The sequence below is a fragment of the Pristis pectinata genome, chromosome 5, assembly GCF_009764475.1.
Source record: "Pristis pectinata isolate sPriPec2 chromosome 5, sPriPec2.1.pri, whole genome shotgun sequence".
Taxonomy (NCBI): Eukaryota; Metazoa; Chordata; class Chondrichthyes; order Rhinopristiformes; family Pristidae; genus Pristis; species Pristis pectinata.
Genome location: NC_067409.1, coordinates 9,252,234 through 9,263,250, shown reverse-complemented (window position 1 = coordinate 9,263,250; position 11,017 = coordinate 9,252,234). Strand labels below are relative to the sequence as shown.

The following is an 11,017-nucleotide window of genomic DNA, read 5'->3' as shown; positions in this document are numbered from 1 at the left end:
AATGTATACATTTTGTATTGAGTATCAACATTTCTTTTATTTATTCTTTTCATCCTTTGGCCACCAATTTGGCATTGATGCTCTCAACCACACACGAACATCACCTGTTGTGAGCACATGAAGAGGTTCATTGGCATAGGCCAATCGAATCAAGGCTAAACCAACATCACCCTCATAATTCCTGAACCTTCCAGCCAATTTTCCAGATTCAGTAATAATCTGCGCCTTTTCAGGAACATTGCCAGGCGGCAAAGAGTTGTCCAGTTGGATTGGCATCAATCTTTTCCTTATCACGCCTGTATAGTGAGTCCGAGCTGTCAACTCTTGCCCGATGTAACAGCCCTTGGTGAAGCTGATCCCATTCATGTACACCAAGTTTGATTCCAAAGGTATTGCTTCTCCAGATGGAAGGTCTTTCACACCTTCAGCAATTCCTTAGATAAAACAAGACAGCATATATTACCACCATCTATCCTAATAATATATGCAGTTCAAGTTTATATTCAAATAACGTCAACACTTATTCTTAACCATCTTTGATAGATTAGTATCAGCTACCAGATGTTCTCACCTGAAGGAACACTAATTCATGGACCCCTTAGGCTAGATTATGTTAACAAATGAAAGGCACATACCACCAGACTTAAGGACAGCTTCTACCCCACTGTGATAAGACTATTGAACAGTTCCCTTATACGATGAGATGGACTCTGACCTCACTATCTACCTCGTTGTGACCTTGCACCTTATTGCTCTGCACTTTCTCTGTAGCTGTGACACTTTACTCTGTACTGTTATTGTTTTTACCTGTACTACATCACTGCACTCTGTACTAACTCAATGTAACTGCACCGTGTAATGAATTGACCTGTACGATCGGTTTGTAAGACAAGCTTTTCACTGTACCTTGGTGACAATAATAAACCAATACAACTGGCTTCTTCATTGATCACTTTCTTAAGATGCATGGAATTCATCATACATGGTGAGCAGCTAAATAAAGCACAGCCTTGTCATACAGCTTAACACTACTAATCAGCAGAAGACTAATAAATCTCTTCTGTAAAGCAGAAGGATCTACACCATAACCACATTTTGCAGATATCTAATGCCACTTTTACTACCATGTTGACCAATGAATTTTCAATCAAGACTGATGAATAACAGAAATGTTTCTTCGACACACACTCTTCCAAGTCATTCAGTGAGAAGGCCAGTAAAAAGCATCTCACTTGTGGGTTGCGATCTTCGACAATATCATAGCAGGAATGCAATTCATTTCCAGTCATTTGCCTCCTTTCAAAACTCCATATTTGCATTCCCAGATAAGTATTCTATTGTGTGTTAGTTTAGCTAGCTGCAGAGCCAAATTCAGAAGCAAACCAATAGATGGATTGTTCACGTGCTACTAAAGTAAACCACACCATACACAAAACTATAGTTACAAATGGGAGAAAATTCATAAAGTACTGGAAATATTCAGCAGGAAGACAGCATCTGTGGAAAGTGAAACAGTGTTAACATTTTCAGGTCCTGACCATCAACTTTGTTTCCCTTTCCGCAGAAAGTCAAAATACACCTGCAGATGCTGGAAACCTAAAATACTGTAGAAACAAAAATGCTGAGTATTTCCAGCTCTTTTTGTTTTTATATTCTTTCCACACATGCTGCCTAATCTGCTGTGTGTTCCCAGCATTTTCTGTTTTTATTTCAGGATTTCCAGCATACAGAATTTTTTTGGATTTCCATAAAGGAGAAAATCAGGATATTTGGGGCTTCAAAAATTTTGCTAATCAGATAGAACATCAGAATGTTACATGTTTTAAAGGCCATTCAGCACAAGTGGTCCATTCTTCCATGTATGCTCATTAGTCTTCCTTCATTTCATTCTTCCATGCTTTCTTTCTTAAAAATTTATCTGAAATCCAATTAAATGAACTTTGTTGTTCCACTCAACACTCCTCTAATGGCATCTTGTTTTAAACATTTTAGTCATGAGTAAGAAGTTTCCCCCACCAAAATTCCCTTTCTATTGATGGCCTGCAGTTTACTCACCAGCAGTAGGGAATCATCCCATCTGCACAGTTACGACCCTCTTAGTAAATAATCCATTCATTCTGAATTACACCTCTAAACAAGCAAGGCACCATTGCCAAATACAAAACAAATTCTCTCAAGGTCTCCTTTTTCAGACTACAGATCAATTTCAGTTTGAGACGCAAGATTATTCCTTACCTATCTTATACCGATGTCTATGATAGTCCTGGATGTCACCTAGACGACTTTCTGGGATAACGTCTAATGGACTGTCAATCTTGCTCAATACCAACCGCCATCCCATGGCATCAGTTCTAGGATCCCGCGTACACACCAGCACCTTCTTTCCACTTGCTTCTAAATCACTGCTGGCATCTATTGACTGTTCAGATGGGAGTACTGCCCACACAAAAAGATCTGGGCAAAGGGATATGTCCACTTTCCTTCTAATCTTGTATATTTTCAAGTGCTTCTGAATATCGTCAAGCAATGTGGCATCACATTCTATGAGCATGGTTGGCTCTTCTTGGCTTGCATGCAACCTAGAATTTAAAAGGAAGAGGATAATCTATTTTGTCCCCACAAGCACAACCATTTTGCAACATAGATCTTGCATTCCATATTCCACAAGGCATGAAGCACCATATTTTCTAAAAATTTAAAGCAATTTAAATTTATAGGTGTAAAACACATCATTTTGATTAGAAAGATGCTAACAGGGCAAGATAAAATGGGTAGGAACAGGCTGCAGAACATGTCAGAACATCAATAGTCATAAACCATTTGGTCCCTCACACTTGCTCTTCCATTCAATATTATGGCTGCTCTTTCACCTCAGCATCACTTTCACATACTAACTCAATCTCTCTCAATTCCCTAATATCCAAAAATCTATCAATTACTGTCCTATATTTACTCAGCAAATGAAATTTCACAGCCTTCATGGATACAGGGTAAAGACAATTCTTCTCATGTCAGTGAAAATCAGAAAAACTGCAGATGATGGAAACCCAAAAGGAGGAATCTTCTCATGTCAGTCCTGAATAGCCGATCTGATTTTGAAGCCCCTGGTCCTAGACAACACAGTTTGGGGAAACATCAACCCTGTGTCAACCCATAAGAACTTTGCATATTCCAGTGAGATCACCTCTCATTCTTCTTTAGAGTGCAGGCCCAGTTTGCTTAACTGCTCCTCATAGGACAATCCCTCCCATACCACGAATTAATCTGGTAAACAGCTTTGCTACAAGCTATCACAAGCGTATTCCTTCCTTAGGCAGAATACTAGACCTGTACAAAAATTCCAGGTGAAATCTCACCAAGTACCAGTGATACTGGAATTATGCAAGTCCATTCTTGTATTCAAATCCTCTTGCAACATAGGCCTATGTACTATTTGCCTCCCCAATTGGTTGCTATACCTGCATGTCAATTTTTTGAAATTCATCTGCAAGGACACCTAGGTCCCAATGAAAAGCAATACTTTTCAACCTTGCACTACTTAAAAAAGTTTTTCTATTCTGTTTATCAAAATTGATGATCTCACATTTCCACATTATATTCTACCTGCCTTGTCACCCTGAAGCCTCTTCACATCACTCCATGCTGCCTAGCTTTGCATCAACAGCAAACTTGGATTTATTGCACTTGGTTTCCTCATCCAAATCATTGATACAGATAGTGAAGAGCTGAGGCCCAACACCGATCCCTGCAGCACCCCTCTATTCATAGTCCACCAACCCAAAAATGACACGTCCATTCTTATGGAGACACAAGATCACAAGACAGCAGAAGTAGGCCATTTGGCCCACTGAGACTGCTCCAAGGAAAAGGGAAAAAAGAAAAAGAAATGAGAAGGGGGGGAGGGGGGAGAAAAAAAACTATTCTAATCCCAATTTCCGGCCTTATCCCCATATCCCTTGATACCCCAACTATTTAGATATCTATCTATCTCTTCCTTAAACGCCCCCAATGATCTGGCCTCCACTACTGTACCTGGCAAGGAATTCCACAAATTAACCACCCTCTGGTCTGGCGAAAGAAATTTCTCCTCATCTCTGTTTTGAAACTGTACCCTCTAATTCTAAGATTGTGTCCTCTGGTCCTGAACTCACCCACCAAGGGAAACAGCCTGGCCACATCTACTCTGTCCAGTCCTTTCAACATTGTAAATGTCTCTATGAGGTCCCCTCTCATTCTTCTGTACTCCAGTGAGTACAGTACAAGAGCTGACAAACGCTCATCATATGTAAGCCCTTTCATTCCGGGAATGATCCTCATAAATCTCCTCTGAACCCTCTCCAACATCAGCACATCCTTCCTAAGATATGGGGCCCAAAACTGTGCACAGTATTCCAAATGAGGCCTCACTAGTGCCCCGTAGAGCCTCATCAACACTTCCTTACTTTTATACATTATACCTCTCGAAATGAACGCCAACATAGCATTCGCTTTCTTTACCACCGATCCAACCTGGTGGTTAACCTTTAAGGTATCCTGCACGAGTACCCCCAAGTCCCTTTGTACTTCTGTACTTTGAATTTTCTCTCCTTCTAGATAATAATCTGCCCATTTATTTGTTTCCAAAGTGCACAACTGCACATTCTCAACATTGAATCTCATCTACCATTTCCTTGCCCATGCTCCTAAACTGTCTAGGTCTCTCTGCAAACTTCCTGTCTCCTCAATACTCCCTACTCCTCCACCTATCTTGGTGTCATCCGCAAATTTAGCCACAAAACCATTTACTCCATCATCCAAATCGTTAATGTACAAGGTAAAAAGAAGCGGCCTCAACACCGACTCCTGTGGAACACCACTAGTAACCAGTAGCCAACCAGAACAAGATCCTTTTATTCCCACCCTTTGCTTCCTGCCAACCAGCCAATGCTCCACCCATTCTGTTATCCTACCCGTAATTCTATGGGCTCTCATCTTATTAATCAGTCTCTTGTGCAGCACCTTGTCGAAGGCCTTTTGAAAGTCTAAATACACAACATCTACCACCTCTCCCTTATCCACCCTACCTGTGATTTCTTCAAAAAACTCCAATAGGTTGGTCAGGCAGGATCTTCCCTTCACAAAACCATGTTGGCTAGGACCTATCTTGCCTTGCACCTCTAGGTATTCCGTAACCACATCCTTGAGGATAGATTCCAATAACTTTCCCACCACTGACGTCAGACTAATAGGTCTGTAATTTCCTTTATGCTGCCTCCCTCCTTTCTTATACAGCGGAACTACATTTGCGACCCTCCAGTCCTCCGGAACCATGCCGGAGCCTATCGATTCCTAGAAAATTATCACCAATGCCTCCACTATCTCTAAAGCCACCTCCTTCAGAACCCAGGGATGCACCTCATCCGGCCCGGGAGACTTATCAGTCTTTAGCCCATTTATTTTTCCTAGCACCTTCTCTCTAGTAATCTTAACTGAACTCAGTTCCATTTCATGAGACTCCTGACTAACCGGCACATTGCTGATGTCCTCCACAGTGAAGACCGATGCAAAATACTCATTCAGTTCCTCTGCCATCTCTTTATCATCCATTATAATATCTCCTGCACCATTATCAATTGGTCCTATATCAACCCGTGTCTGTCTTTTACTCCTTATATATTTAAAAAAACTCTTGGTATCCTTTCGAATCTTATCCGCCAACTTCCTTTCATATTTCATCTTTTCTTTCCTAATGACCTTCTTAGTTTCTTTCTGCAGGTTTTTAAAAGTTTCCCAGTCTTCTGTTTTCCCACTAATTTTTGCTTCCTTTTACACCCTCCCTTTTGCTTTTATTTTAGCCTTCACCTCTCTCGTTATCCACATTTCCATTCAAAATCTTTTTTCTTGGAATATGTCTATCCTGCATTTTCCTTATTTCTTGTAGAAATTCCTTCCATTTCTCCTCTGCCATCCCTCCAGCCAGCTTACTCTTCCAACCAATTTGGGCCAACTCCTCTCTCATACCCTTGTAATTTCCTTTGTTCCACTGAAATATCGATACACCAGTTATCAGCTTCTCCTTCTCAAACTTGAAACTGAACTCAATCATATTGTGATCACTGGTTCCCAATGGTTCCTTTACCTTTAGTTCCCTAATCACCTCCGGTTCATTACACAGCACCCAATCCAAAACAGCCGATCCCCTGGTGGGCTCATCAAGTTGTTCCAAAAAACTGTCCCGTAGACATTCCACAAACTCACTCTCCTGCGTTCTACTGCCTTGCTGGATTTCCCAGTCCACCTTCATGTTAAAAATCCCCCATAATTATCTTCACATTGTCACTCTGGCACACATTTTCTACCTCAAACTGCAACTTATCGTCCACTTCCTGACTGCTATTTGGGGGCCTATATATGACTGCTACTATTGTCCTTTTACCCTTGCTATTTCTTAGCTCCACCCATAAGGATTCCACCTCCTCTGACCCAATGTCCTTCCTTTCTATTGATTTTATATCACTACTAACCATCATGGCCACACCTCCCCCTCTGCATACCCGCCTATCCTTCCTATACACTGTGTACCCCTGGACATTCAGTTCCCAATCACGTCCATCATAAAGCCATGACTCAGTGATTGCCACAATGTCGTATTTATTAACCTGTAGTTGTGCCACTAGGTCATCTACTTTATTCCTAATGCTACGTGCATTTAAATATAGTACGTTTAGTCCAGTATCTGCTATTGATTTTGTTGTTCTTCTATTGTTCAGCAGATTATCCTGACTTTTCACCTGGCTATCCTTCTTACCATCCTCACTACACACTATCTTAGATATGTTTCTATATACTTCATCCTCTAAGCTAACATCCTGATTTGTTGTACTTCTATTATTCAGCAAATTATCCTGACTTCTCACCTGCCTGTCCTTCTTGCCGTCCTCACTGCACACTGTCTTGGACTTGTTTCTGTAAACTTCCTCCCTTACCCTAGCATCTTGTATCCTAACATCCTGGTTTCCATCCCCTAGCCAGATTAGTTTAAACCCTCCCCAACAGTTAAATTAAACATTCCCACCAGGATATTGGACCCTTTGGAGTTTAGGTGCAACCCATCTTTAGCAAATAGGTCATACCTCCCCCAAAAAAGGTCCCAATTATCCAAAAATCTGAAGCCCTGCCCCCTGCACCAGTCACACAAGAGACTGCAGATGCTGGAATCTGGAGCAACAAACAATTTGCTGGAGGATCTCAGCGGGTTGAGCAGCATCTGCACAGGGGAAAGGAACAGTTGGCTTTTCAGGTCAAAACCCTGCATCAGGACTGTCTCACATCCTGGTGTGCATTCATTCTTATGTTGTCTATTCACCAATCCATGCCAGTATATTAACCCAATCCCACATGCTCCAATTATATCTAATAACCTCATGCAGCACTGTATGAATGCTCTTTGAAAGTCCAAATATGCACTGCTTCTTCTGTGTCCTGCTGGTCACAACCTCAAAACTAATAGATAACAATTGTAACGTTTTCCCAACTACTGATGTCAGGCTAACTAGTCCGTTTTCTCTCAAGTAGTGAGTTTACAATACAATTGCTATCTTCTGATCTGTTGCCACTGTTCTGGAAAGTATGGAATGTTGGAAGATGACAATCAGTGCATTCACCATTTCCATCAACACCCCTCAAAACCCTAGGATGCAACTCATCGGGTTCTGGCAGTTTATCAAGCTTTCAGTCCCATTTACTCTGTCAATCCAATAATCTGCTGGGGCATAGATAGGCTGAATGTATTGCCTTTTTCCCCAGGGTTGGGGAATCGAGAACCAAAGGGCACAGATTTAAGGTGAGAGGGGAAAGATTTAATAAGAACTTGAGAGGCAACCTTTTCCACAGAGGGTGGTACGTATATGGAATGAGCCGCCAGAGAAAGTGGTTCAGAAAGGGACAGTAAGAACTTTTAAAAGATAGTTGGACAGGTACACAGATAGAAAAGGCCCCGAAAAAAATGGGCCAAAAGTGGGTAAATGGGACTAGCTTGGATGGGAATCTTGGTCAGCATGGACCAAAAGGCCCATTTCCATGCTCTGTAACTCTATGTCACTGGCATCTGTGGAGGCAGAGGAATAGTTGTCATTTCAGAATGAGACCCTGCATCAGAGCTCAACCCACCTGACCCAGTGGTTTGTTTTTTGTTGCAAATGCTGGAATCTAAAGTCTCTTGTGTCACCAGCTTGGTCAGCAAGGGCAAACACAGAACACGGCATAGGAACTGGCCCTTTGGCCTATGATGTTATGCCAATCTAATTAAGCCAGTGACACCGAACAGCTTCTGTCTGCACATGGACCATATCCCTCCATTCTCTGCATATTCATGTGCCTCTTAAACACATCTATTGTATCAGCCACCAAGACCACCACCGGCAGTACATTCCAGGCATCACCACTCTGTGTAAAAAAAACTTGCCCAGCATATCTCCTTTGAACTTCCCCCCTCTCATCTTAAATGCATGCCCTCTAGCATTAGGCATTTCAACCCTGGGAAAAAGATACTGGCTCTATCTACGCCCCTCATAATTTTATAAACTTCTGTCAGGTCGGCCCACAGCCTCTGCCACTCCAAAGAAAACAACACTGGTTTGGCCAACCTCTCCTTATAGCACATGCCTTCTAATCCAAGGAGCATCCTGGTAAACCTCTCTAAAGCCTTCACATCCTTCCTATAATGGAGCAACCAGAATTGAATTCAATACTGTAGACACAGAGTTTTATAAAGCTACAACATAACTCCAACCCAGTGCCTCAACTAATAAAGGCAAGCATGCCATACGCCTTCTTTACCACCCTATCGACTTGTGCGGCCACTTTCAGGGAGCTATGGACTTGGACACAATCCCTCTGTACATCAACACTGTCAAGGGTCCTGTAATTAACTGTGTACTTTCCCTTTACATTGATTTCCCATAGTGCAAAACCCCACAAGTTGGGCCAAAGGGTGCTGTACAACTCTATGAACAACTGGTCGTGAGAAAATAATTTAAATGTTTTGCACAGTCTTTTTCTTCACTGTCTTGTAGAATTTATGTAAATTGTCTTAATCTACGTGCCTGTGATGCTGCTGCAGAGCAAGTTTTCCATTGTACCTGTACCTCACCCTACTCGTGCACATGACAATAACTTCAACTCTTCCCCCAAATCCTTCACACTCCTCCCTCCATCTGCACCTACCTGTAGAGGATCACATCGAACATGGTTCTACCCTGCAGATTAAGCAGGTGACAGTAAAGGGCCTCCCGCGACCTGCTCACCACATCCTCCACGTCGTTGGTGACCAGGCCCTGGAGGAAGGCGCCGGTGTCCCGGCCCCGCAGCCGCAGCAGCTGCCGGTGGGTGAGGCGGTAGCAGCGGTGGCCACCGCCTGCCTCACCGCCTGCCTCGCTGCCTGCCCCACGATGCGACGTCCCCGCGCAAGGGAGCTGGCGAGTGGCCGCTTGCACCCGCAGTAAAACGCCCAACGTCCGGCTACAGCCGGCATGAAAGCAGAACGGCAACATGACCAGGACAGCGACCCTCCACCGCTCCCTCGCAACCAGCTCCGTCCGTTACCATTTCAACCGCCGCCGCATCGCCGCGCCCGACAACTCCCGCGACACCGCCGACTGCCGGGCAACCAGCGCGGTGACAGCGAGCAGGGTCTGACAGGAGAGAGACGAGGTTTGATGCGGACCAGGTTTGAACTGACAAGAGACAAAGTCTGAAAGTGCCCTGGGGACAGAGCCTGGTAGAGACAACGTCAGGAATATGATGGACCCTAGGGTCCGTCATCGAAACAGGATGTGATGGAAGAAAGGTCTGATGGAGGGAGGCAAGAGCTTCTTGGAAACAGTGTGCTGGAGCTCAGGATCTGAAGCATGTGAGGGGACGCAGATCCATCTAATAGCACGTACCTGTGTCATAAAGAGCAGTCTGTATATCATAAAACACAGAGGCCACTGTGCCTAATCACTGGCACTGGCAACATGGTAGTGTAGCGGTTAGCGTAATGCTTTACAGCACCAGCGACCCGGGCTCCAATCCGGCCACTGTCTGTAAGGAGTTTGTACGTTCTCCCCATGTCTGCGTGGGTTTCCTCTGGGTGCTCCGGTTTCCTCCCACATTCCAAAAGACCTACAGGTTAGGAAGTTGTGAGGATGCTATGTTGGTGTCAGAAGCATGGCAAAACTTGCAGGCTGCCCCCAGAACACTATACAAAAAGATACATTTCACTGTGTATTTTGATGTATATGTGACTACTAAAGAAATCTTATCTTACCACTGTTGTTGGTAAAATCTCAGATGGCAATGAGGAGGTGTACAGGAGTGAGATAGATCGGCTGGTTGAGTGGTGTCGCAACAATAACCTTGCACTGAGCATCAGCAAGACCAAGGAATTGATTGTGGACTTCAAGAACTGAAAGTTGGGAGAGCACACACCAGTCCTCATTGAGGAGTCAATGGTGGAAAGGGTGAGCAGCTTTAAGTTCCTGGATGTTAACATCTCCACGGATCTGTCCTGGGCTCAACACGTTGATGCAATCATGAAGAAGGCACGCCAGCAGCTCTACTTTGTTAGGAGTTTGAGGAGATTTTGTTTGTCACCAAAAACTCTTACAAATTTCTACAGATGTTCAGTGGAGAGCATTCTGACTGGTTGCATCACTGCCTGGTGTGGAGGCTCCAATACAGAGGATTGCAAGAGGCTGCAGAGGGTTGTAGACTCAGGCAGCTCCATCACGGGCACAACCCCCCCCCCCCCCCCACTATCAAGGACATCTTCAAGACGCAGTGCCTCAAGAAGGCTTCATCCATCATTAATCCGTGACATGCCCTCTTCTTGTTACTACCATCAGGGAGGAGGTACAGGAGCCTGAAGACCCACACTCAATGATTCAGGAACAGCTTCTGAATCTGATTCTGTTTCTGGACCATCCAATATCTACATATTTGTGTCATAAAAGTCAGAATAAGGTTTATAATCACTGTCTTATATGATGCAAAATTT

The 11,017-nt window shown here is 43.6% G+C and overlaps 1 protein-coding gene across 2 annotated transcripts; it reads right to left on the bottom strand.

Annotated features, from left to right (window-relative positions):
* Nucleotides 1–6: 6 nt before the first annotated feature.
* On the bottom strand, nucleotides 7–9,603 carry iba57 (iron-sulfur cluster assembly factor IBA57). 2 transcript variants are annotated; one of them, XM_052015462.1, is made up of 3 exons: nucleotides 9,205–9,603; nucleotides 2,236–2,579; nucleotides 7–434 (listed from the first exon to the last, which is right to left on the bottom strand). In XM_052015462.1, exons 1-3 carry the CDS (start codon nucleotides 9,528–9,530, stop codon nucleotides 37–39), a joined length of 1,068 nt encoding a protein of 355 aa, XP_051871422.1. In that variant the 5' UTR covers nucleotides 9,531–9,603; the 3' UTR covers nucleotides 7–36. The 2 variants fall into 2 exon arrangements, with proteins under 2 accessions (XP_051871422.1, XP_051871423.1); XM_052015463.1 differs by having other exon boundaries at nucleotides 9,285–9,603.
* Between the last annotated feature and the right edge of the window lie 1,414 nt (nucleotides 9,604–11,017).

Coding starts and splice junctions, on each gene's coding strand:
- iba57 (XM_052015462.1), bottom strand. CDS start 9,530: ATGTTGCCGTTCTGCTTTCATGCCGGCTGTAGCCGGACGTTGGGCGTT. Junction 2,580..9,204: donor TTCGATGTGATCCTCTACAG/GTAGGTGCAGAT, acceptor TTTAAATTCTAG/GTTGCATGCAAGCCAAGAAG. Junction 435..2,235: donor TAGACATCGGTATAAGATAG/GTAAGGAATAAT, acceptor GTTTTATCTAAG/GAATTGCTGAAGGTGTGAAA.